Source organism: Spermophilus citellus, assembly GCF_964194105.1.
Source record: "Spermophilus citellus genome assembly, chromosome: 13".
In the NCBI taxonomy this organism is placed as follows: Eukaryota; Metazoa; Chordata; class Mammalia; order Rodentia; family Sciuridae; genus Spermophilus; species Spermophilus citellus.
Window position 1 is genome coordinate 110,081,450 of NC_138193.1, and position 27,283 is coordinate 110,108,732.

Below are 27,283 nucleotides of genomic sequence, written 5' to 3' on the forward strand. Positions count from 1 at the left end.
GCTCAGTGATAGAGCACATGCTTGGCACGTGTGAGGCCCTGGGTTTGATCCCCAGCACTGCAAAAACAAACACCACCAAAAAAAACAAAACAAAACAAAAAAAAACCCAACCCTATAAAAACTCCACTTCTTGCTTTTATGACTCCTGTTATATGAGCAGGGATTTGCGTTTTTGTTGTAATTTTCACCTCCACAGCAAGGCATGACTTGCGGTGCCCTCCTCACCACACTGTGACTGCCATGAGATCCTACCCCAGTCGTTTCTCTGTTCCTGGTGCCTGGGACATGGTGTATGCTTACACATATGAGTTCAATTAAAGAAGGAGAAAGGCAGAGGGAGTAGTGAATGAACATGGTGAGGAAATCCACTTCCATGCATTCGTCTAAACCAGGAGGTGACCGTCTCTGTAAGGGGCCCAGCAGTGACCAGGCTGTGGGCCGTGTGCAACTCGTGCCCCTGCCTAACAGTGTAAAGGCAGCCACAGACAGAACGTGAGTAAATGGACGGGCTTTCAATAGTGCTTTATTTCCACAAACACGAAACTGGCCGGCCTGTGACCAGGAGCTGTCATTTGCTGACACTGACCCAACCATTCTCTAGGTTTCTTGGACCTCTCCGTGCATCCTGATGTGGTTAAACAGGGAGGGAGAGTACCTGCCTTTTCATAATTCAGTATTTCTACTTTCTGACAAGGCAGGTGCTGTGTGCTTCTCAGCCACACATCAATCACCCACAGGAACACTGTCTCTGTCAATGCAAGCTACACTCGTGGAGGGGGCTGGGCAAGTGTGGAGGGACAAGCTCAGCTTCTAGGGATCATTTACCCCAAGAAAGGTGGCAGTCTTTACTTGGTGGCCCCAGTACAGGCAAGAGGCTAGTGTGGAATGTGAGGTGGGGCTCTCCTGGGATCCTGTGGAAGCGACGAGACAGGCATGTTCTGCTCCTCACAGTTTACACACTTCACGTTGGGTTGAACCCTGAATAAGTAAGACTATGGGGCAAGTCACCTACGTCCAGAAAAACAAATGTGCAGCCCACCCCCACAATGACAGGAAAACTCCAGGGCGTCTCGGAGAGCACGGGCAGACAGCACACCCGGCTGCTCCTCTTTCTTCAGAAGGAGGCAAAGACCTCTAAAAGGGGCTTGGACCCCTTCTCTGTTCTCACACTTCCTTGCCACTTAATTTGAGGAAAAGGAAAAGTAACATGTTATTCAAATAGAACATTAATCTCAAAACAAGAGCAACTTAAGTTCCCATCCACCCCCAAAAACTTATTAGATCAGGAAAAAACTAACCCCCAAAATAAACCACTAACGGTGGGACGCTCTGCAAGGCTCTTCGAAGTATCCACTTTACCCCAGAGACGGTTCTCGTTCTGGGCTGAGAACTCATGCACGTATGATATTGCAGAAGATTTAATTTTGTTCACAAACCTCAGTTAGAAAATGAGAGGAAGACTACAAAATGAGGTGCTGTACATTATTGAAGGGGAGGAAGGGGAGGAAGCCACAGGGAAAGGCTGCTCACACTAGGGGTGACCCCGAGGGTCACTGCCCAGCCTGTGAGGTGGAAGCAAAGATTAAAGAAGAATAAGTGTGAGAAACCCCAACTGATACACTCTTTTTAGGGTATTTTTGTTGTTGTTGCTCTTGTTTTTTTGGTACTGGGGACTGAACTCAGGGGCACTAGGCCACCAAGCCCCATTCCCAGCCCTATTTTGTATTTTATTTAGAGACAGGGTCTCACTGAGTTGCTTAGTGCCTCGCTGTTGCTGAGGCTGGCTTTGAACTCACAATCCTCCTGCCTCAGCCTCCCAAACTGTTGGGATTATAGGCGTGAGCCTCCATATCTGGCCTTCTTTTTAAGTTTTATCATTACAAACCAAGGCACCAGTCTAGTTAGAACTTGCTGACTGTGTAAAGAAAGGTCAGATACGTGAATTTTAATAAGTAGACTTACTCTGTGGGGGGAAAACTGAAGAAATATTTTTCACTCACCTAATCTGCAGAAAAGAAAGCATCAACAAAACACCTAGAATGCATCAGTCAAAAGTTATAAAAGTTATAAGCTGTTGAGTCAGAAGCTAAATGATGAACCAGATTAATTCATGTTCACTATTCCACGATATTTTTCATGAATTAGCAAGGAGGTTGTTCCTTTAAAAAAATTTACCACAGTGACAGTAACATCCGTTCTCTGTCATTATTCCCATACAGAAAGAACCCAATGCTTAAATGACACAGTCTCAACCCTTCCTCAGAGAGAGCTTTAGGCGGATGCCGTGCATGCCACGCTGCTACCATAAGGGACAGTGTTGCCTTACGGTTTTCCGAGTGCGGTTGCTCAAACAAGCAGTAAAGGAATTTCTCAAAGCATGAACCTGGAGACTAAGAACAACATGAACCACCTTTATGACAGGGAGATGTGGTTTTCTTTTTAAGGGATAAAGGTTTCTTTTGAAGGGATCCAATTCTTCAATGAAAACAGAGTAACAACGTGTTCTCATGAGCACAAGTGCCATGTCACAGGGGCCTGCCTGTGCCCAGGAAGACTAAAGTGGTTGAGAAAAGCCACCGCCAATGCTGTGTCACCGACGGCTGTCAAACCCTCAAGGCCCCCACGGTCTAGCTCAAACTCCCACTCTGGCTTCTCATCTCCTTTTTAGGTACTTTAACACTTTGAGATCTTCATTTTCTCCGCCCCTCAATTTTAAATAAGCTCCACTCCACTCTCTGTAGACATTTCCCGACTGATAAAGCTCTAGCGTCAAAGCCAGGCGGGCTCTCACTGTCCTTAGGTGCGACTGAGGAACCTGGCTGACTCTCCTGTCCCACGCGAGGTCCCCCTCCTTTGTATTCATCTGAACTGTACTTACCGAACCTACGACAGTGGCAAACTCCCCTGCCTCCAATTTTTGGATTTCATGAGAACTGGGTCATATGTGATCCATCTTTGTACCCTCTGAGCACCATGTTTATGGAATGAAATGCCCTCAAATTCCTAAACTCCAGCCACACAAAATCACATGCTACTAGGTATCTGGGCCACATTCCATTCTCACAATGTATCAAAAATAACCTTTGGAATTGGAATTATTCTGGTCCCAATTTATAGATGAGAAAACCAAGGCTCAGAGACTAGATAAACTTGTTGCCCAGGATCACACGCTATTCACATTCAACTCTCTCCTCTAAATGGATTTGAATTCCTGGGTCATCTCTGTAGAACCCAGAATGCCAAGCAGTTTTGTGCATATACGACATTAAATAAATATCTATTGAATGCATAATTAAATATTCACTACATATACCCCAGGAGTTACTTTGGAAAAGACCAGGCTATTAAGAGGCTCCCTGACATAAGCTAAGATACATAAGGTAAATGTAAACCCACGTCATGGGCTAGGTCATAATTTCCTACTATGTATATTGCTTCTGTACTTTAAAATGCTATCTCTGGTGACCATCTTTTTAAGAAACTTCAGGTACCCAGTGAGCAATTTTTAATTTGATAATCACCTATCAGTTATCCCTTGGTTTGGAGCTTCATGTTACATTTACAGGGTAAAGTCTATAGCTCCTGAGGTTCCAGTGTGGCCTTGATATTGCAGAACACAAGTTCATAACTTACTTTCTGCCCTATGCAAGGGCTGTACCCCACTACGTCAAAGCCTCTCTTTAGACCAACCTCTTCAATTGCCTCTCTCCCACCTAAAACCACAAGACATACTGGGGCAAAAGATGGGGAAAGGAAAAAGGTCCAATCAAGCATCCTTTACAAAAATGTGCTGTAGTTCCAGTAACATCTTATGGGATTCGTTTAGCTGAAACACTTTTCCCTTGAAAATCCTAACCTCATTTTTTTAAAATATTTTTTTAGTTGTCAATGGATCTTTTTTTTTAAATTTATATGTGGTGTTGAGAAACAAACCCAGTGCCTCACACGTGCTAGGCAAGGACACTACCACTGAGCTCAACCCCAGCCCCTAACCTCATTTTTATTTGTTTTTTATACTGGGGATTGAACCCAAGAGTGCTTTACCACTGAGTAAATCCCCAGCCCTTTTTTTTTTTTTTTAAATTTTGAGACAGGGTCTTGCTAAGTTGCTTAGGGCCTCACTTAGTCCAGACTGGCCTTGAACTTGCATCCTCCTGCCTCAGCCTCCCAAGTTGCTGGGATTACAGTGTGCACTACTACACCTGACCCAACCTAACTCTTTACAATTTTTAACCTCAAGGATGACATGTATGATTATAAAGAAAGTGCAATCGCCTGAGGACAGGCTTAACATTTTAATCACTTTTTCATTCCCTCCCAGTGCTTGCAAGAAGAATTACAGTGAATGATTTGCTGAATGAATGAACACACAGGAAGGGAAGCTGGCTCTCTGCATCACGACATCTCAAGCCAGTTCTTCCACATAGCAGCCATACATTGATTATCTCACACGGAATTCCCTGGAAGGACGTTAGAAATGAGTCAAACTGGTCAACAGAACTTAGAGAGAGAATGATGTTTTGCTCTTGCACTTCAGACTGTACAAAGCAGACTTATGGAAGAGGCTCAGTCTCAGAGCTTAGAGCATGCCTCCTTTCCTACGTCCGGTGATGGGTGTCATTTGTGCATTATGACACACAGAACTGAGCTCTAGCTGCCTGGTAAACATAACAAATACAGATCTGCTGGAGGGAGAAAAGGAAAGAGGAAAGTAAGTTGCCATTACATAAACCCTGTTCCCAAGCCCTGGCTCTGACCGTCTCCTCACTAGAGATGGGCAGCCAAGCTGTGGCGAAGGCCCAGGGCTCCAAAGACAGACGGAAAAGATGCACACTAATCAGACGACAGAGTCCTGCAGGACCCATGTTTCTGACTCCAACCTCCTTGTCCTTTTCTGGAAACCACACTGCCACAGGGAGAGTGCAGAGCTGGAGGAGCTCCTGTGGAAAAACTGTTTGGCAAACCAGGGGAAGCAGCAGGGAAGTGACTCCCAAAGGGCCGAGCAGAAGGCGTGAAACTGAAGTCCCTGTGTTTCAACCAACGTCCAATCCGTGCCAAGCTTCCTGCTCGTTTCAACTGAAGTCACAGGACTCAGTGATGACCACGTGGCTCCCTGAGACACAGGTGCAGTTGTGCCAGTCCCAGGAGCTTCTGGGAGTCTTTATCATTTTAATTCATTCATGTGTCAAAATTCAGCGTAGTCAAATACAGATATAATGTGCATAATGCCGTTCCTACAATGCAACAGATCTGTAAATCAAATGTAAAAGCCCTAGAATAATTTTAATTGAATTCTAAAAGTCAGTCTAAAACATGGGCTCTAAGACAATTCAAAGTATTTCTTCATAGGTAGAAATCTCCTGACAACCAAAATTAAGATGTAAAGTCAATAATGTAGTTTTTTCTCACCCCACTTCAACAGCACTAATTAAAGAGAACACAATCAATGTTTTCCCAATACCTTTATAAAGTTAAAAATGTGAACTGAAGCCAATGGAGGGAGAAACCGTTTTTACTAAGAAATCAAGATCCAATTCTCTGATGAGGTCTCATTAGCCAGGAACGTTTATTGGGCATTACATGCAGACACTTAATCATAATGCACAGTGCTGTCCACACCCAACCCAAACAAACAGACAAGCCTGATTCTCAGTCCTGGCTGAGCCTTGCAGCCCCTACTGCCCAGTCCACAGGCGGAGCTAATTAATGAGTGAAGCCCGAGAAGGCATCAGAGACTGAGTCACAGACTCAGAAGCGAATCCAGTTCCACTACTGATTGTCAGATAATCCCAGCACGTCACACTTGCTCGATCCTCTGATGAGGGGAGGTGACTGAAATATCCCACTACAGAATGCCACCGAGAACCAAAAGACCAACTGAGCCGCTAGCACTTCTCAGACTATCAAATGACCACCAAGAAAAAAGGAAAGGAAGGGGCAGGCAGGGGCAGGCGGGACTGCCTGTGAGGTGGGGAGGAAGGCGCTCACTCCTCTTGCTCACTCCTCTTCCCACGGCTCAGCGGGCGGCTCCCCAGGGAAAACAAGGCCCTAGTCAGCAGCCTGGCTGTTGCCACAGCGGCCTTCCCACACCGCCCACATGCATTTTGGTTTCTGCAGAGCACAGAGAGCCAGGGAAAAAGCCACACAGATAAAAAGAGAGACGAGAAGAAAACATTCAGAGGTACCTGTGTGCTGCTCTTCTCTCTGTCCCATCCCACGCACAGGACCTGGTGAACTTAAGGACACTGGCAGGTACAGTGATTTGGCACCTGTTGTCCCAAATAAGTTGAATATGTGCTCTGAAATATGCAGAACTAGATGCAGGTGTGACACAAGGCAAACACAGACCACATTCCATCATCACAGGGTACGGAACAGGACAGGTGAGGAAGTGGGTCATAAAGGAGACTGGCAGGCAAGCTGGCTGCCAATCAAAACTTATAATTAAAGTTTTTTTCCACTAAAATTAAAATGCTAAAGATAAAGTGTATAATGAACGTGGAGATTCCACTGTACTAATTGTAGAGAGCTGCCATTGCAAGAAACCTGAACTTGAAGGCCTCCACACGGCCTTGAAAAGTCTACTCAGGGTAACTTGAGTCACTACCAATAACATCAGGTCAGAGTCAAAGCTCTTTGCTTTTGTTTATAAGTAGCAAAACTGGTTGAAATGACAGAGTTAGAAAGCCACCGTAGATGGAATTTCCAGGAAGGACCTAGAAGGAGGAGGGTTAAGGTGAAAAGCCATCAAAGAGTGTTCTATAGAGGAGCTTATTGTTTCTTGAGAGTGGCAGGGTGGAGGAAGCAAAAGAACTTGTTTCCTCCCTCCCCCCAAAATTGAGAATGAAACACTAATTCAAGTGACAGCACAAATGTGGCTAAACAAACACGAGTGCTTGAAACCCGTTTCACAAGATGCAAGTTTGACTACCAAGCTAAGCTTTCTTCAGCTGCCAAGTATCTCCCTTGTCCAATCAGAGACATCTTCCACTTGGCCTTACCCTCAGGCGTGTGCTAGAATAAGTGCACACTATTGTTACCTGTGAGTTCTAAAGTTCTGCCATGATTCATTTTATTTTATTTTACATCTGGATGGAACCACTTGCCTAGACAGTACAAAGTACACTTCTTAAAATGCTTTTGAGGCAAAGTCCAATAAACCTAGCTCAAAAAAAGAAAAAATTCAGAGAGGAAACCATCCTCATAATCATACTCAGAACAGTTGCTTCAAAGCAAAATTTCCAAATGCCGAGTAAAGAATTCATTCTGTATCAGCTAATTAAAGGCATTCACAAATTTCCAACCAGGAAAATTTTCTTGTTATTTCCAATACTGACCAAAGTACAAGTGCAAAGATTCCTGTTTCCTTATAAAGGAATGACCCTTTCTAGCATGTGATTTTTTTAAAATTTTAATAAATATGTTTCCAAACTGCATGAAAGAAAATCCTTATAGATGAATGAATGAAGGGGAGGGGAGGGGGGATAGCAGAGGATAGGAAAGGCAGCAGAATACAACAGACACTAGTATGGCAATATGTAAATCAATGGAAGTGTAACTGATGTGATTCTGCAATCTGTATACGGGGTAAAAATGGGAGTTCATAACCCACTTGAATCAAAATGTGAAATATGATATGTCAAGAACTATGTAATGTTTTGAACAACCAACAATAAAAAAAAAAATAGATGAATGAATGAATCTCAATTCAGAAGCCAGAAAGGCTACCTCAAATTTTTCTCAGGATCCTGGATTCTACAGATAGAAGAAATCCATGAATAATCCAGTTCAATCTGGTTAGCTTTGTGATTTGCCTAAAAGACTATCATGTTTTGTTTTAAATAACAGTGTTTCCTGATTTCTTCCCCTATTCAGGCCGAGGAGTATATTCTTTAGTTTTAAAAATCTCCTGCCATCATTTAATTGCAATTGCAAATATGACACCTGACTCACTCCTCTCCTCCCTCTGCCCTCCCATTCACGCTAGAATTTTAAAGCTGAGAAACAAACCAAACCTGTCCCTGCTTAATACAACCAAACACGGCAACACCTTACTTTAATGGCACACTTGATTGATGCTTCACCAGAATGGAATCCCTATAAATGCAAGCAATATGTTTAGTTCAAACAAATTAAAAATTACTCTCACAATGAATTCCAAATATTATGCTTAGACAAAACAACAAACTGCTATTAAACTCATAAACCTGCATCCCACAAGCACTCACAAAACGTCTTAAGTTCAAGTTACCACAGTGGTTACACCCCTCTTTTACAGAATGCATTCTGTAAGCCTCAGTAACAAGCCCCCACCAGGATTCTCAGCACACTTCTGCTGAGACAAGAAGACAAAAGAGAAAGATCCGGCCTCCATCCACACAGGCGCCTGGTGCTAAAGCTTGTAGGTACTGAGCAGGGCTCCAAATTCTGCTTTAATCCTCCTCCTTTTGTAACATGAGCCTTTCCATGACATAAAACTTTTGACTCTGGACAACCCTTCCCAATGCCTCAGAATTCCTTCTCAGGGGTGAGAGGCTGAAATTAAGTGTAAAAACACAAAGCCTCCTTATTTGACTTTCTGACAGGAACAGATGAAAAGTGTGTGGCCCCTGGCTGTCACACCAGAGGCAGGATCATGCCATCAAAAGGTGCAGATTCTCAGTGTGCAAGCAGCCTGGGCCCACACTGAGACCTGGCCTCTCCTCCTGAAGGTTTGGTGAAGACTTGCAAAAGAGCACCCTGGTGCTCTCAACCACACCGCTGGAGAAAGGGCCACAGCATCGGAGTGTCTTAAGCCATCAACCACACGGCCCAGCAGCAGAGCCCAATCAGCTGACCATTTCACTCTAGTGGGAGTGTGGCACCTGTAAGCCAGGGGGCTCCTGGCTGTTAGTATTTAGCGTTTAATGGAATATCTGAACGATAAGAATTTAGGTGTCACCACTAGAAAAAAAATTTGTTTAGGGATTTGGGGGTTCATGACATCCTTAAAAAATCTGCTTAATATTCACGAAGATCATATCTACATACAGACCACAAAGAACTTCACAGCACACTTTGAACTGTGCTCTGAAGTGAGCTGTGCTCTCAAGGGTCTCCATCTTTCCCTTTGCCATACTCTAGTTAACTGTGGTCAGAGATGCTCCTGTGCTGCCCGGTGTCCTGCTCGGTGCTGCCCGGGACCTGTGAGGCTGGCTGCCTGTGTGCAGTGGACCCAGGGCTTCCTGGTTTAGTTCCGACTCCTCTGCAGCCACCCAGCACTCACCCAACGCAAGTCTGTTTCTGAGCAGCAGAAGTGCTGTTCGGCTGGAGGAGCCCGTGCCTGTGGGTCGACAGCGCTGCTGCCCGTGGATACGCACTCACACTTTTAAATACCTCCCGGCAAAAACGCTTCCCACCCATTTCAGGACCTAGATTCCTGTGTCTGCAGAGGCTTCTTTCTTACAACCAAGCAGCAAATGCATAATGGTGTGAGGGCCAGGCACTGCCTCTTGGTGCTGAGCAAGTTGGGGACAAAGGCAAGGCACCTCGGCACAGAACAGAGATAACAGGCATCAAAGAAGCCCTCTCTCCCCCGACTTCTCTTTCCTCTATTTATTTTAGATTTTTAGGCTCTGAGAGGCCCTCACTCATATCACTAAACAAATCTTTTTTTTTTTTTAAAGAGAATTTTTTAATATTTATTTTTTAGTTCTTGGCGGACACAACATCTCTGTTGGTATGTGGTGCTGAGGATCGAACCCGGGCCGCACGCATGCCAGGCGAGCGCGCTACCTCCTGAGCCACATTCCCAGCCCACTAAACAAATCTTAATGCTGTTGTAAACTCTTCAGGTTTACAACGCAAACAAAAAACTAACTTCTAGGGCTGGGGTTGTGGCTCAGCGGTAGAGGCTGGCCTAGCATGTGCAAGGTACTGGGTTTGATCTCAGTACCACATAAAAACAAATAAATAAAATAAAGGTATTGTGTCCACCTCCAATTAAAAAAATATTTAAAAAACAAAAACAAACCAAAAAAAAAAAAAAAAAACACTTCCTAGGCCAAGATGGGCAGCTTACAACCCACAACTATCCATAGAGTTTAGAGAATACTGGAAATACTGCAGGACAGAGAGCCCCAATTTACAAATTGTGTCCTCACAATTCATTTGTAAAGTGATTTACAAATTTTTCCTTTGAAGTAATATTACACACAGGGTCTCAGATGATCCCACAAGAACTCATTTAACCCACCACCTCCCTGAACCACAATACTAGTCAGTGTCCTAGAACTACAGAACTGAGGCTGGGAGCCTGGGGCCAGCAGCATCAGGCACTGGTTGATGACATTCTGACTCCTGCAGTGGGAAAGGAGCCACTGGGGCTGGAGAAAGGCAGACACAACGGAACCTGTGTCCCCACCCCCATTGCTGGATGCACCTTCACCTGCAGGCCTCCCCACCCCCCTCCCGTCATGCCCTGCAGCCATAAGCTTCAGCACCCTACTGCAGTGCCACCTTTTACTGCTCAAAAGTAGCTGCTGCATCGCCCTGACAGATCTTCCTGAAGCAGCTGATATCACTGTACATCTGAGTGAGTGATTCCCAATGAAGTGTCAAGGTCTGCACTACAACCTGTCCAGAGGTTCCTGAGTCATCAGAAGATACCTGACTATCCAGGTGAACCTCCCTAGCTCTCAGGGAGGACAATAACCAACAAAACAGGTCTGCGTGAGAACCGATCAATGACTCTGAGGACTGTTTCTAAGACATTTCTGCTCTTCAAAGAAACTTCTTTCTTCCCCAACAGTTTGAAAATTAATGGCTTTTTCTCTTAAAGCTTCCCTGGGGGGCTGGGGATGTGGCTCAAGCGGTAGCGCGCTCGCCTGGCATGCGTGCGGCCCGGGTTCGATCCTCAGCACCACATACCAACAAAGATGTTGTGTCCCCCAAAAACTTAAAAAAAATAAAATATTAAAAAGTTCTCTCTTTCTCCCTCTCTCTCTTAAAAAAAAAAAAAAAAAAAGCTTCCCTGGTACTAGCAGGCACAGTCTTCCACACACGAATGAGTGTGCAAGGGGCAGTGTGAGTCCTGGCTGAGGCAGTGCTGCCCCAAGTGAACAGAAGCCAAGACATTCACAATCAGCTTCATGAGTCCTCAACACAGTGACCTTGACATGAGAAGCAAAGGCTCCAGGGCAGATTCAGAGGCTGACACTAGGTTCTCTTTCTGCCAGGACCAAGGGGTATGTCAGAGATCATTGAAAAGTCTGAGGAGGAACGCCACACAACTTCAGTAAACCTTGTATTTTGTGGGGGAGAAGGAACTGGAATCAAGAATCAACATATTCTTAAGCGTGGTGGCACATGCCTGTAATCTCAATAACTTGGGAGACTAAGGCAGGAAGACCGAAAGTTCAAGACCAGGCTCAGCAACTTAAAGAGGCCCTAAGGACTGAGACCTTATCGCAAAATAGAAACAAGCAAAAAGGGCTGGAAATATGACTCAGTGGTTAAGCAACCCTGGGTTCAATACTCAGTAGTCTCCTGCCCCCCCCCCCAAAAAAAAAAATCAATATATCCTAAATGAGAAACAGAAAGTGGGCAAATAAAGCAGATATTTTCAGAAAAAGTAGGTAGTTAAAACACCCTACTCTATAGGATTCTGTACATGCATTTGCTCCCTCTAGCTGCCCTGAGGCATTAATTACTTAAAAAAAAAATCAGAAATCATCTTGGCCAGGGAAAGGAAAAAACCTAGATACTGAATTCCAACACACACTCTAAGCCTCGCCTGATATCAGCTTCAAAAGGAAGCAGCTTCATTAAGAGACATTACTGCACCTTCCAGGAGCCACAAAGGCTGGAAACTGGCACCAACCTGGGGGCTGGAGGGGAACAAGACGGAAGCTGCCTCTTTGGTTAGCAATGCACTGAGACTCCAAGAGCCTCCTCCTCAGGTGCTTCTCTCCAGCACAAATACACTGGAGGCCTTCAAGTAAACAAGCCACTGTCCCTTCCAATCATCCCGGTTGTCATTACTCCCACTACAGAGAGTGACACATCAAACAAAGTGCTCTCTCTGCTCATACGCAGGCCCTTCCGGCCAAGATCTTTGACAATCATGCTTATTAATCTTGGCAACACCCAAGAGAGAGAAGCCGGCCATATAGCTTTTTGATTCTTCCAGAGCAAAGAAGCAAAAACCAAACCAGTGAATTGAGGGACTGAGAGTCAAGGTCACACGTAAATCAGAAAAGTGACCTCAGGACTTGTATGTTCTTCACTGCCTGCTCCACATCTCCCAATCAGTCCCGACGGCAAACAGGAAGCATTTCTCCAGCACCCAGAGGGCACGAGCCACCTCTTTTTAGCCACTGCACACTGAGTCTTATTATGGTATTTAATTTTAAAATAACTATAACAACAATTTTAGAAAGTGGCAAGTTTGTTTTTCCCCAGCATTCTCTCGATGGTAAATCAAATATTTAATCCTATGTCCATCTCTGGAAGGAGCAGCCTACTGGCAGCTGTACTTGATCAAGGGGGTCAGCAGGAAAACCTCTATGTGATTAGTCGCCTAAGCTTCCTGGCTGATCATCTCCTCCATATCAGACGCTCTTATGCCTTAGACGTGACACCCATAAGAAGACAGAAAGCAATTATAATACAGACCTAACATGGCTCCCCAAATCCCATCATTTGATTTGTTTTGTTTGCAGTACCAGGGATTGAACCCAGGGGCACTCTAGCACTGAGCCACATCCCCAGCCCTTTCTTATTTTTAACTTTGAGACAGGTCTCACCGATTGCTGATGCTGGTCTCAAACTTGAGATTCTCCTGCCTCAGCTACTGCAGTCACTGCGATTACAGGCATGCGCCACCACACCCAGCGGCATCATTTGAGTTTTAAAAGCAATCTCAGGGTAGGGTAAATTGAAACCCAAACACTCAGCCTCTAATGCACTGTCTTAGTCCATAAATTACTAAACTTCTTGTTACAGAAACAGAAGAAAGCCCAGAAAGTAGAGGCAAAAAGAGGACAGAAGATGGTCACGCTTTGTACCCAGGCCCTGAGAGAAAAGTATTCCTGATACTGTAACAAAAACTTCAGATGCCTCTTATTTCAACAACTGGCCCCTCAACAAAACATGCTTCTATTGTGTTTCTTTCTTTTCTTTTTCTTTTTTTTTTTTTTTGGTAACAGAGATTGAACCCAGGGGTGCTTAACCACTAAGACACATCCCTGGCCTTTTTTATTTTGTGACAGCATCTTGCCAAGTTGCTTATGGCCTCACTAAGTTGCTGAGGATGACTTTTCCATACTTTTTCTCAAGCTCCCAGATTTTAAGGTAATCCTATCTATCTATCTATCTATCTATCTATCTATCTATCTATCTATCTATCTATATATCAGAACTCTAATAATTTAGTAAAGAGAAAGACTTATACTACAAGTGAAGCATACAGTGGGAAGAACAGAAATGACTTAAGATGATGCTTTTTTTTTTAAAGGGTACTAAAAACTCCTATTATCCAAATGACCATCTAAATTGGAGTCCATTTTTAATTGCAAAAGTCCAAAATAAAAGAATCTTAACACTGAGTTGTATTTACAAGGTCACATATGAAATGAGTACCGCTAATGATAGCAAGTGTCTCAGATTCTTTCCAAAAAACTCCACCTGATGGGCAGGAGGAGAGGACAGATGTCAATTCCACTCTGTAAATGAGGAAGCAAAGCGAAGTGGAGGAGGAGCTGCCCGGGGACAGAGAGGGAGTAGTGGCAAACAACAGCTCGGCCCTTGAGGTTCCATCTATAGACTCTGTGTGCTGAAGAATGTCAATAAAAGGATCTTCTTCAGTCAATGGGGGAGGACAAAAATGAGAGGAGGACACTTTTACAACATCTGGGAATGAAAACATGTAAAACTGCAAAACAAAAAAAAACGTTGCTGTCAAATCATTAAGCTCCTCCCACTTCTCAAACAGCTGGAATACAGGTGCCTCTGGACTTGATGACTCACCTTTGCTTCGTCGTTAATGTCCCAGGTAAAGGAAATGGCATTATAAGCAATCTCTTCAATGTTACTGATGGTATTGAAGCTTTCTTTATAGTCAGCTATGAGAAATGGTGAACAAGAAAAAGAAGTTCATGATTTTTACTTTTGACACGAGATCATGGTAGCTTTAGAGAAACATTCAATTCTTCACGTTACCATTTCTGCATAATTTAAATAAACATTTTGTTGGGCTGAAAGAAGTTCAGAGAAATGAAGAAAAACAGAACTTTTTATAACAGAAGTAGGCTTAGAAAGTATTTGATTCAATCTCATTTTGTCAAAATAAGGAAATTTAAGCCAGGAGTGGTGGGATACGCTTATAATCTCAGAGACTTGGGAGGTTGAGGCAGGAGGACCCCAAGTTCAAGGTCAGTCTCAGGAACTTAGTGACACCCCATTTCAAAAGAAAAAATGAAAAGGACCAGGGATGTGGCTCAGTTGTAAAATGCCCCTGGCATCAATCCTTGGTTCCAAAAAAAAAAAAATCAAATTTAGGTCTCAAAAGTTAAAACAATGGCCCAAGGTCACTAAACTAGTCTGTGAAAACAAGCTAATTATAGTAAGTTCCTGTAATTCTTCTGAAAAGAGTAGAGGAGCATTGCAAAGGTTAAAGAAAAAAGAGTATTATGATTAATGGCCATCTATCACAAAGTTACTTCAGGGAACGCGGTGTGTGCAACCTGCTGCTGCACTCCAGGTGGCAGATCCCTGGGCTATGCACAGACACACAGATCAGGGTCTGGCACTAACTGGGGAAGACCATAGGCAACTGCACAGTGGTGGAGCTTCCTTCCTTTCATTCGTTTGGCTTTTCTATCTTCCTTATCATAACCTCCAAAAAAATGGTCAGCATCTCTTAAAAAAGACACTCAAAAACTGTGCAAACTGGGCTCAGAGGTAGAGGACTTGCCTAGCAGGCACAAGGCCCTGAATTCCATCCCCAACACCACAGGGGAGAAGAAATGCAGACTGAACAGTTAACACAGGCTAACTCCTAAGGTAGCTGGCTAAAGCTCTTGGCACCAGCATCATGTGGAAAGCCACTGCCTGGGCATAGGCCTTTGTGAGAAAAGCAAAGGCAGATACTGATTCCAGGAGTCCCAGAACAGTGGTTGGAACAGACCAGTGGTTGGCATAAAAATTCAAATGTTTTCAGCAGGAAGCTGGCCAGTGCCAAAAATAATTGGATTTAGAAAGCTGGGTGCTTGCACCTCTGGGAATAAAAGCAAGCTCCTGAGCTACTTACCTATGTCAATGCACCTTTGTTTAGCAGTGTGCTGCCGGGAGTGCCAATACTTCCAGTGCCTCAGCTGATCCTCTCTGCTCTTGTCTTCAGCGAAAACCACCATGATCACACTCTGAGAACAAGAATGCATCACAACATAAAGACACTGAAGGACAAGTTTGGAAAAGACATGAGGAGGGATTTTATAGTTAATTCTTAAAAACACACTATCAGGCCTTCATTCAGAGCTGCCTCAGACACAGAAGTATTAGGACGAGGGGACAGCTGATGAGCTCCAAGGGAAAAAATGAGCAGAACTTACTCGAACTTTGCTGATGGGGTGGTGGATCCCTTCACTGCTGCTCACCTCCTTCAAGGTGACGGGATAGAACTGGCCCTTGTTCAGGTATGTCATAGTGCTGTCTCCTGGCTTCTGCCGAAGTGATTTTGAAGCTTCGAGGGTATACTCAAAGTTGTTCCTAAAGAACAAAAAGTCACAGATCTGTAATTCAGTCCCTTGGAAGCTTCCTGTATGCTTTAGTACATGCTGAAATGCTTCAGAGTGGGTGTACTGAGACAGCAGACCACCAACAAACATCCAACAGATGACCATATCATATCTAAGGAGCATTTGCTACCTTTCTATGATAAACAGAATCTTAAAACACAAGTAGTTAGAGACCAGAAATTCTCATTGCTGTCAGATGGAGAACTAAAAAATGCCTACTAGAAGTTCTATGATGTGACATCAATAACCAAACATCTGGAGGCTGAGTCTAGGAGAGGAGCAGTAAGTAAAAGGCCCCGGGAAGGAACCCTCACAGGACAAGCTGTGAATGTGGTGTTTTTCCAGCAAAGGTTGCAAAGAGACAGCTGGAAATCCCTGCAACCAATGTGACCTCACTGCCCAGCACTTTGTTATTGTTTCTACCTGTAACATAAAACATGTCTAAGGAGACACCCCACATTCTCTATGTTTCCTATCACTTTACACCACCCCTCAGAAGTGCCCCTTAATAACCTTCCTAGGCCAGAGGTTGGCAAATTATATCTATCTTTGTAAATAAAGCTTTATTAGAATTCAGCCATATCATTTGTTTATATCTGCAGCCGCTTCTGCACTACAAGGGCAGAACTGGGTCACAAAACCATGGAGGCTGTATGGCCCACGAAGCCCCAAATATTTACTATCTGACCCATTACAACAGTTGAAGACCTCTATCCCAAACCCTAAAGGCATCTGAGTTTGTGACACCTACACTTTGAGGCAGGTCTATAAGGGAAGTCTCAATTCTCTTAAAACCCTACACTTTAAAAAACTATTTTTAAAAATTACAAAACATATGGGGCTGGGGATGTGGCTCAAGCGGTAGCACACTCGCCTAGCATGCACGGGGTGCTGGGTTCGATCCTTAACGCCACATAAAAATAAAAGATGTTGTGTCCACTGAAAACTAAAAAATAAATATTAAAAAGTTCTCTTTTAAAAAAAATTACAAAACATAACATGTTTTTTTTTTAAAAACCCTCATAAAATAATAAAAGGAAACCCTAGACTCCAACAACAACAACAAAAAAATCCCGAAGGTATGTTCCTAAATAACTTGGAAATACTCCTATTCCCAGAGTGGGATGCAATTCTGTGAGGCTAAAAAGAAGTCAAATTAGAGCTGGGAGCGGTGATGAATGACTGTAATCCCAGTGACTCCAGAGAGGCAGGAAGATCACAAGTTCAAGTCCAGCCTCAGCAACTTAGCAAGGCCCTGAGCAACTTAGATCCTGTCTCCAAATAAAAAACAAAAAGAAAAAGGCCCGGGGACATGACTCTGGACTCAGTGGTTAAGTATCCCTTAACCACTGAGTAACAAAAAAAAAAAAAAAAGCAGGTCAGAAAAAAGTTGCCTTTAATTATTTTATCATTAGTAAGGAAGATTAAAAAAAAATGAAGGCCTTTGTCCACTTGATGTTTCTCCTAAATTCTTGGTAATTATACATTTCTGAAAACAGAAGGGCCTCACTGATTTAGGGTAACCCCCACTTCTCCTTCCAGGTTCCCTCCTACCACATCACAGAAAGAAGCCAAAGCACCAACACCAGGAGCTGAGGAAACTGGAAACAATTTCAAGAGCCCCCAATCAAATGTCCTCTACCCAAGATAAGGCCACAGTCGGCAGAGTCAGATGAAGGAGAAAGCCCGCCAAAGCCACCTCTGATTTGTCAGGATGAAGGTAACAGAAAGGGAAGAGATCATAAATGCTGAAAATTAAAAACCAAATTAAAAGACAACTATTACCCAGAAACACTGTCAAACACATAGTCCTCTGAATTCATGCCAGGCATCCGCAGACTGAGATCCGAGGGGAAGAAAACCTGAAATATCAATGTAATAAGCCACAACCATGTAACTGTTATGGTTACTAAGGCGAAGGTCTGGTACAGCACACAGTGTGTGGCTCACAGAAACCCACTACCTGTTCAACATTCATTTTAAAGTAAAAGCCATAAATCTATTTAAAAAAACAACTTTAAATTTAAAAAAAGAAAAATATTTTAAAAATCCACTTTTATATACCACTCAAGTAAATTACTTGTATCCATTATCCCCCTTTTCCTTTCCACGCATCCCAATTCTGTTGAACTCTAGAATCTGCAGCCAAAATGTCGCGAGCTCTAGGAGCTCAATTTGCACCCCAGCTAGATGAGTTTGGTGCCTTCTTGGGAAAGGTTATATTCTGCCCCTAACCCACAAGCAGAGGTAGATGCCATTTTCCCCACTGGGACACTAAAAATCATTACATATCCCTTTAACGTGAGTGAGATGTGCATGATCATGAACCCTCACAACTTTCTGGGATTAAGTTGTAAGTTTCACACGATGCATTTGTAACCTGCCTACCTCCGTGGCTGTACTACCAACCAAGAAACACTCAGCAAACACTTGATAAATCATTCACATTAAGGCCACTTGCAGGGATCCTGCTTGGGCCTATGATAAAAGCTGAAAACAGAGTATTCGAACATCTGTGGTCGAGGGACAATTATGCACTGGGTTCCTTTCTCTCTCCCTCCAGCAAAACCACTTAGTTGTAATCATAATTGTTAACTCAGCTGCTGGTAAGATTAGCCATGTGCCCTTGATAATAATTTCTGGATTTATAGGTTTAGCTTACAAATTATACCCATGGGCCTTTTCTGCTAAAAAAAAAAAAAAAAATCTTTTATTCCTAATCCATTCATTTTCGGCTGAGTTTCAAGCTTACATAACAAGGAAAAGGTGGAACCCAATACTTAAACAAACACACAGCCGTGTTAGGAAGATGTTTTTGTTTCCTGTACCTCCTGAACACCCTCCTTGAAGGTCTCAGAAAAGGTGGAGTCTGGGGTCCGCCGCTGAGCATTGGGGGGCTGAGCCCCAGAGCTGAACTGGTCAGTGTTGAGATTCCGGTCGAAAATCACCACACGCTCAGTGGGCTCAGGATGATACCCGGCTGGGGGGATCCCCACCGCAAAGCCATGAGGCTGGATTTCGGTCTTGATAGAGTGGGTAGGCATTGTTGCTATGGAGACAGTGACTGTTGTATCAGGAGCTGTCAGATGGCCTCTCTTATCAATGCCCAGTTGGTTGCCATGGGGAAGGACGATGTTAAAGGGCACATTTTTCAGTACTTGCACTCTGTTTTCTCCAGCAGAAATGAGAGGCTGATCTGTTACGTTTGGTATGTTATTTCTTTAAGAAAGGAAAAAAAAATTTGTGTTTTCAATCTCAGCACTGATATAGTTCTTGACTTTTTCTTTCTTTTTTCTTCTTTTATTTTTTGTGATGCTGGGGATGGAGCCTGGGCTTCAAACATGCTAGATAACTGCTCCACCACCGAGTCATATCCCCAGTCCCTAATTAATTTAAGTCCCAGGCTGGGGTTGTGGCTCAGCAGTAGAATGCTCACCTGGCACATGCAAGGCCCTGGGTTCAATCCTCAGTACCACATAAAAATAAATAAAACACACGTATTGTGTCCAACTACAACTAAAAAATAAACATTTAAAAAATAATAATAATAAGTCCCATGCACTAATAATACACTTGACAGAGATCAACTAAACAGAAAATGGCACCATCAACATTACTAGAGAAGGAAAAAGTTCTTCACAGTTCTAGTCCAAGTTAAATCCAAAAGCATTGTTTCATTTGAAATACTGACAACTAACAGCTTTCTTCTTATATGCTTTATTTTCAAAAACCTTAATAAAGTTCTTATATTTTACTATAAGCCTGAAGCTGTAAGTGTACCCTATTAGTTGAGTCAGACTGCCTGGGTTCGAATTCTGTGTCATCCTGGACAAGTTACTTCACGGCTCAGTAACATCTTCATCTGTGAAATGGGGATAACAACAGAGTCTATCCTCTTACGTGGCCAAGGATGGAATAGGATTCCCCTGAAGTACACGGAATAGCACCTGGCCCACAGATGCTCAAGAAGAGCAACCTAGCATTGCTCAATCCCTGCCTTTCCCAATACTGATGCCATCTGGTTTTCTCCTTCACCAAAGGAAAAGCTAGTATCAAACTGCACCAGTGGGATGTTTTGCATAAAATTAATTTTTCTTTAATAAATATCCTGGGCAATAGTTGATGATTCCTAGTGGGTGAGATGAATGCATTTTTAAAACCTCCTGAAAACTAAGGAAAAAAGCATGTTGGCAATTTTATGCCTTTCAAGATCAATAAAACTGTTCAAACCCTGAACCATAAATTCTCTCACAGGAATCTGTCTCAAAGAAAGAGACAAAGGGCATGAGGAACAATATAGAAAGTTTTTCACTACAGCTTGTTATGAGGAGGAGCAGCTTAAATCGAAGAACTTGTATTGATTGATAATTGCTGAAGGTAGTAATAAATACAAGTGGGTTTATTCTATTCTTCTCCTGTTTTGATTGAAAATGTGCATAATACACAATAAAAGCCATAAATGAGCACTTCTCCAAAGGATAATTGTGAAGACTAAAACAGCAAAATGGAAAGTATTTAGGAAGAACTAGGTAGAATAAAGCATATTACCAAATGCTATCTATGACTACAACCACAGCCACATCAAGTGTGTGCATATGCCAAAATAAATAAATAATCTTCAGGACAGCAGGATTCTAAGTGAGCACTCATTCTTTAAATGTTTTATTCTTTATTACTAATAAAACATGAGGGCATTTAATAGGTCTTTTTAAAAAAGCTTCTCATGCCCATAAATTTAAACCTTAATTTTCTGGAAATTTTAAGCTAAAATACTTCAAAAATATTTTTAAAAGGAGTCTGGATACCATTTACTTTATTTTATTGAGTTTAACTCAGGCAGTTATTCAACAGACAGTGGTAGTTAATTTTTTTAAAGACCCCCCCCCTCCCTCTTGCCACACCCTCCTTAAGAGGGCCTCAAAGCAAATAAGCAAACACTTTAAGTTATCGCTGAAAACATCCCTTTGGAGGAGCAAAAAGTTAACACTTTCATTTTCTAGAAAAGGCAACTGTCTAAAGAAACTTCACAGAGCAACACAGGTAAATTTACCCATCTCTTTCTCTAGTGTTTATTCATTTAGACAAATTCCCATTTTATTTTTACAGAAATGTGGCATCTTTTGAGTGGACTGTTCAATATTAAATATCACCTTTTGCTGTGATCTGGCTCCGCATGCTCAACTTCTGGCTTTGCTGCTGATGATCGTCTCTCTCTTGGAACCTTAAACATTAACACACATGAGAAAAAAATCAGCCCTCACCCAGTGAAGATGGTTCACCCAAAGAAAGAGCCTTTCAGTTTCCACCAAACTCAGTCATTCACTTGTCCCCTGACGGCCTATCAGGCAGCAGGCTCTGGGGACACAACGAACAAGGCACTTCTGGCCTCAAGGAGTTTACTACAGGCCCCCATTTTGATGGGTAAAAAGCAATTATTAGGGTTGGGGATGTGGCTCAGTGGTAGATATCTTGCCTGGCCTGTGTGAGGCCCTGGGTCCAATCCACAGCATCAAGGAAAAAAAAAAAAAAAGAAAATAATTTCACATTTTATCACAAAGACCCTGATGAGTAATTACCACTAAGAAATTGTTACAATTAATATTAGGACAGATATGAGAAGTTCTTTACTCCTGAGATGTAAAATACTTTCATGATTTAAACCATTACAACTAACATTACTACATTAGTCTTTCTGGCACTAAACTATTGAATTTCTCCCATTCTCAAAAGTTTCAGTTAAAAATGTAGTTTCATAATTAATATCTTAGTAAAATTTTTATACAGATTGAATCAATAAGCCATAGGATCAGATACATAATAATTTCTACTTCAAAGGAACCCTCATGGCTACACTTTTTAGCATCTTTAGTTATTATACAAGTTCCTACTCATATTCAAAGACCAAAATCTTTACTGCAATTCACCAAACACTACAAATCGGACACATGACCTTATACCAGGAAACAATTAAATATTTTGTTCAGTTTCCACCCTAATTTTGGTAATACAATTATCTTCTTTGCTTTTTTTTCTTCTTTGTTTTTCTTATATACAGAATAGAACACAGAGTCAGAATATAACAGAAAAGCAAGTGACTGGTGAACCTAGGTAAATGTATTCGGGATTGATGATTTCATTATTTGTAGGCCTGAAAGTCCCCACAACAAAAAGATGGTAAAATATAGACTGTAATATACACACATATATACATACATATGCCCACACATATCTGTAAGAAGACCCTGTCATTGGGACACTTCTTAGGGCTGAGGATGTGGCTCTACAGTGGAGTGCTTGCCTTGCATGTGTGGCTTTGAGTTCGATTCCCAGAACCACATGCGTGTGCATACACACACACACACACACACACACACACATACACACAGCAGTGGTAACAGCACAATGATTGTACATAAGACACATGTGGCAATGAGACAAAGTTCACATAGCAAGATGTACTTTGACTTAGTATACCCTTTAAACTGTGTCCTAAACTCTTTTTTTAAAAATTTTAAGTAAATTTTTATTTATATATAGTATTTACAGAGAACAACAGTACATAAATTATCAGTATAAAGCCTGTTGAATTATCACAGAGTGAACAAATCTATGTAACCACTGTCAAGAAGAGAATTACAACATTGCCAGCCTCCCTGGATGTCTGTCACACCCTGTGTCCTAGACTCTTTTTTTTTCTTTTTTTAATTGTTGGTTGTTCAAAACATTACATAGTTCTTGATATGTGTCCTAGACTCTTAATAGCCATCCCCAAACATCTGCTTTGGTCGGAAAGAAGAATGGCAAGGGGAACTAAGAAGAATCAAATCCCTTGGCAGACAGCAGGCTGTCTCCTCAACTGGCCCAGACCAGTGCGGAAGCCCCACCTGCAGGACCCGAGAGTGAGAAGCAACACATGCACGCTGGTAACATGGCCAGCATTAACAGGTCATCAGTGAGTGGGAGCTGCATTAGTAGGACAACAATAAAGATAAGGAGACAGACAGTGGTGTCCTTTCCAGAGAAGGAAAACCATGTGGAAGTCCATATGATTCTATTTAACACTAATTTAAATCTCTAGAAACAAGCAACAAAATATGTCCTGATCTTAAAACTAGAGGCTCCTAGAGTAAAAACTGTGTCCCCGCCATGAATCCTATAATCAAACTGAATCAAAAGCCTCCATAATAACATTTACAGAAAAAGGCAAGCACCTTGACCAGAAAGAAACAGAGGCAAGAGCACAGTGCATTAGCACTGCCCTCTTCTCGTGGCACTAAGAACCCTCTTTGGTACAACGCTCGACCCAGTGAGACACATCTGCCATCTGCTTTAATGGGAGCACCCCCTTACAAAGAGAGCAGAATAGCTGGCTATTTCACACGTTCTAAAAACAGCCCTTTGAGTCTATGACTGTGGATGTTCAGCTTTGAACCAGGGTAAGTCAAAGTACTCATTAAACTATTTACAGTCACTACAAAAGCAACCAGCCTCACACTCCACCAGCAAATGGCTGTTTTATATGCTGCTGAATCAAGTGCCTCTGAGACTGTGGCAAGGGCTTTAAAGCACAGCAGCCTACCTTGTAGTAGTCGTAGAGCAAGCCCAGCGCCGCCGCACTGTCCTCGTCTCCGTTGATGCTCATCATGGCTTTGGTTGCCGCAGTGAGCGGGTTTTCCAGGAAAGACTTCCAGGCTTCATCCTCGCTGGTGTAGGAGCGCCGCTGGGGATAAAGTGCTTCATTCTGAAGAACCAACACTGGCCGTTTGCTTCAGAGAAATTAAAAATTTTTTAAAAAATCATATTCTTCTCCTCAAGGCATCACACAAACTAACTTTTAAAAACCAAACAGCCAATCCCTTGACATTCCTGATTGTTTCTCTGTGACCCGCTAAGTCAAATGAAGACAAGATCAGAAGGCAAACCACTTAATGCAGACCAGTGGGTCCCTCAGGAAGATATAGGGTACAGAGGCAGCCAGGGAACCTGCAGTTAGGGGGAAAAATCCCTCCCAAAACACCAAGCTATACCAATATTCTACATAAGTAGAACAAGGACACGGGCAAAAAGAACATCCCCTCTCTGGGAACACACACCATCAGGACTGCGCCTCTTCCCAAACACGTCTGCGTGCATCATGCTCTTACATGTTGCTTCCCTTTCTCCTGCAGATGCCATGCCTTAAAAAACATCTCTTTCCGAAAAACAGGGGTAAGGGAGGGGGAGAATGAAAGGAGGATACTTCATGTAATCCTTGGGGGTATATGAGAAAGTTAAAATATTCTACTGATTACCAGCAGACTGAACATGGAATGTGGCCAAAGGGGACTGTAAATCAATAAAGAGGCATAATTTTCTGGCATGGGAGTTAACTGTTTATCTTAGAGATAAACACTTAAGAAACTACAATAAATGAAGCCACTAAACAAAAAGAAATTTTTTTTTTTTTTAGAAGATGGGGAAATCTATTTCTAAAAGGCTTTCCAAGTGGGCTGGGGCAGCGGAGTAGCTCTTGCATGGCACGTACAGGCGCTGGGTTCCATTCCAACTCTGCAACAACGACAACAAAACCTTTACTAGTTTTTAGAGGCTAAAGGGGGTGTAGCTCAGCAGTAAAATGTGTGCCTAGCATGTTTGAGGGCATGGGTTCAAACCCCACCCCCAATAAATAAAATCTTTACTGGTTTTCACTCTGGGAAAGAATTGTTTCATGTTAACACTGTAGTGTGCTGGGAAAATTTCAGAAAAAACAATCATGATTTTAGTGAAGCCTTATAGAAGATTTAATTTAAAAGGTTAAAGCAAACATTACTGATTCCAAAAACTTGAAATGTAAACAGTCTCAACAACTGTTCAGTTGGTACTATTTAATAAGTCAATAAAGAGAGAATATGGAACAATTACTCTAGCAAATGAAGCACATTTTTTTAGGAAAAAAAATGAATTGTAAATGTTTGGAACTCTGAATTATCACTATTCTGACAAGTAAATTAACAATCAGTTCTCATTGCAACACACAAATGAAATATGTATAGGGCTGAAGGTGACCTACCTGTTCTAAAAGTGAATGTAGAAAGATTATCTTTTCAAGTAATTAACAAAGGTCAGTGTTTGGCAGAAACCCAGGCCCTTTAAAAACATATAGATTTGGAAAAAGGAGAACATCATTGGAAGGAGAAAGAAAAAACCAGCAACTTACTTTACAGAATGAAGTGCTATTTTAGAGCCCACATCATTACTCACACCTGGTATACAATCCTAGGCGTTTGCATTGTAAGATTAAGTGTGGAGGTGGTGTACTATTCTAACACAGAACAAACACCAAGAGTTGTTCAGAGTAGACAGTTTGTTTGAAAATGGAGAAGACTGTCCTCACAAATCTCAAGGAAATAAAGAAGTATACAGAGTGGCACTCCCTAAGCCATCAAATCCAGAGTGTAGCAGGTACTGAACCAGTGGTACCTTAGGGAGACTGCCTGGTGTGCTTCTCAGCTATTATTAATAGCCTAATAGCTACTTCCAGAAGACTATGACAGCACTTGGCTCATTCAATTCCTGTAATGCTAGTTTTTCAGCTTCTCTTCTCCCACCCCCAACCCAAATTTGTACAAGCACCAGAAAATATTTTTCAAATGGCTTTATGTCTCTTATCACCCTGAAGGTGTTTTATATTCCCAAAGTGTGCCTAAGGCCACAATGTTAGCTTTGGAAATTTTGTCTTATCTGAACTGTAAGCCAAGAAATAAACAGAAAAGCAGTTGCCTTTCTTAGTCTGTTCTTCTCCACCATCAAGCTGTGGTTAGGCCCTTAAGACTCCTTAGTTTTCAGGTAAGCCTTAAACTCTTCCTCTCAGGCTTCTGAAATATAGTTCAAGCAATAACTTAACTGAATATTCTTTTTTTTTTTAATATTTTCTTAGTTGTCAAAGGACCTTTATTTTATTTATATGCAGAGCTGAGTGTGGAAACCAGTGCCTCATGCGTGATAGGCAAGCACTCTACCACTAAGCTACAACCCCAGCCCCTTAACTACACACTCTATAAGATCAATTTCTTTTAGATGCTTTATACATGATACTTAATCTCTTCATCCAAAAAAAGAGCACACCGAAAACGATCCTTAACAAGTAATTAGAAAACTACCTGCCCTGGATTGACTGATCTGAAATAGACTAACTGGCTTGCTATTATTTCCTTTAAAAATTTTGTTTAAAGATTTTTTTGTAACAAGTTTATATTTACAGAAACTTTGCAAATAAAATTTAGAACTATCCCTCACCCCAGATCCCTAATGTCTCCCATCATCACATCTTACAGTACCCCTCATACCTAAGTCACAAACTCTATACGGCATATCAATCAGCTTATCACTCTGATTTCAGTTTCACCCTCTTGATATTCCCGGGCATTAAGAACGCAGTAATCTGTAATTACTATCAATGATGCAAGTGGTAAAGAACACCCACAGCAGCTTTCTCACTCACTCGGCCAGCAGGGAAGAGAAAATGCCACCGGGCCCTTCAACCTTCCCCTGAATTTCCCTCGGGGAGCTCTAGCGAGTCTGCAGACGACAGGACAGCGATCCCCGGGGGTCTACCTGGCCCGCCGCGCGGGGCGTCGCGCAGAGATCCACAGACCACCTGGGCAGTGGTCCCGGGGCGCGCGGGGTCTGCGCCACGGGCCGGCGGGTCGCCGGTGCTCCCCGCGCGCTCCCGGGGGAGCGAGGCCGCGGCCGGTGTCGGGTTTCCCCGGGAAGGGGTCTTCTCCCAGTCTCCGGCCGAACAAAGGGGCGCGCAGGGGTGCGGGGGCCGGGCCCGCCGCCCCCGCCCGCCGGCCTCGCCGGCCTCGCCGCGCCGCGCCTCGCCGGCTCCCGGGGCCGGCGCCAGCGCCGGGCTCGCTCGCGGCAGGTGCGGCCGGCGGGCCCGGAGGGAGCAGGCGGCGGCGGCCCCTCGGCCCGGCGCCCCGCGGCGGCCGGACTCCCGCCTCCCTCACTCACTTGTCGTACTCCTGTGTCATCGCGCTCGCTCGCCGCTGCCGGGCCGCAGAACTGGACTTTCGGGTTGGGACAGTACACCCGATCCGGGGGGAGGAGGCGGCAGCGGCGGCTGGCGGGTCCGGAGCGGCGGCCCCGACGGGTTGGGTTCGCTTTTCTCGCTCTGAGCCGGCTCCGCGCGGGCTGCGCGCACTGGGCGCGGGGCTCGGCCGCCCATTGGCTGGCGGAGCGCCGGTAGGGGGTGAGGCCTCGGGGGCCGGGAGGCCAGCCGCGCTGCCTGATTGGCCGATGGGCAGGTCGCGGGGGCGGGGCCCACAGGACGGAGCGGCGGGGGCGGGGCTCGTGCACTGGGCTTGGGGTGGCGCGACCCGCTCTCGGCTTTCGGCGCCCGCCCAGGCTGGCGCCGGCTCCCCGCAGCTTCGGCGCGCACCTGCAGCCCTCGGCAGACCTCCGCGTGCTCACCCAGAGAGCTCTGCTGTGCCCACCCGCCCCGCAGCCCTTTCCAACCCTCCGAGATC

At 43.6% G+C, this 27,283-nt stretch overlaps 1 protein-coding gene across 1 annotated transcript in view; it reads right to left on the reverse strand.

Moving 5' to 3' along the window:
• The window catches only part of GRHL1 (grainyhead like transcription factor 1), a 48,863-nt gene extending 21,932 nt beyond the window's left edge, over positions 1-26,931 (reverse strand). The window contains exons 1-8 of the mRNA XM_081265587.1: positions 26,769-26,931; positions 23,356-23,542; positions 20,927-20,997; positions 18,605-18,995; positions 17,562-17,638; positions 15,591-15,747; positions 15,290-15,401; positions 14,008-14,102 (exon numbers count right to left, since the gene is read on the reverse strand). Coding sequence (XP_081121713.1) covers positions 14,008-14,102; positions 15,290-15,401; positions 15,591-15,747; positions 17,562-17,638; positions 18,605-18,995; positions 20,927-20,997; positions 23,356-23,542; positions 26,769-26,788 — 1,110 coding nt within the window. The 5' untranslated portion in view covers positions 26,789-26,931. The remainder of the gene's footprint in view (positions 1-14,007; positions 14,103-15,289; positions 15,402-15,590; positions 15,748-17,561; positions 17,639-18,604; positions 18,996-20,926; positions 20,998-23,355; positions 23,543-26,768) is intronic.
• Between the last annotated feature and the right edge of the window lie 352 nt (positions 26,932-27,283).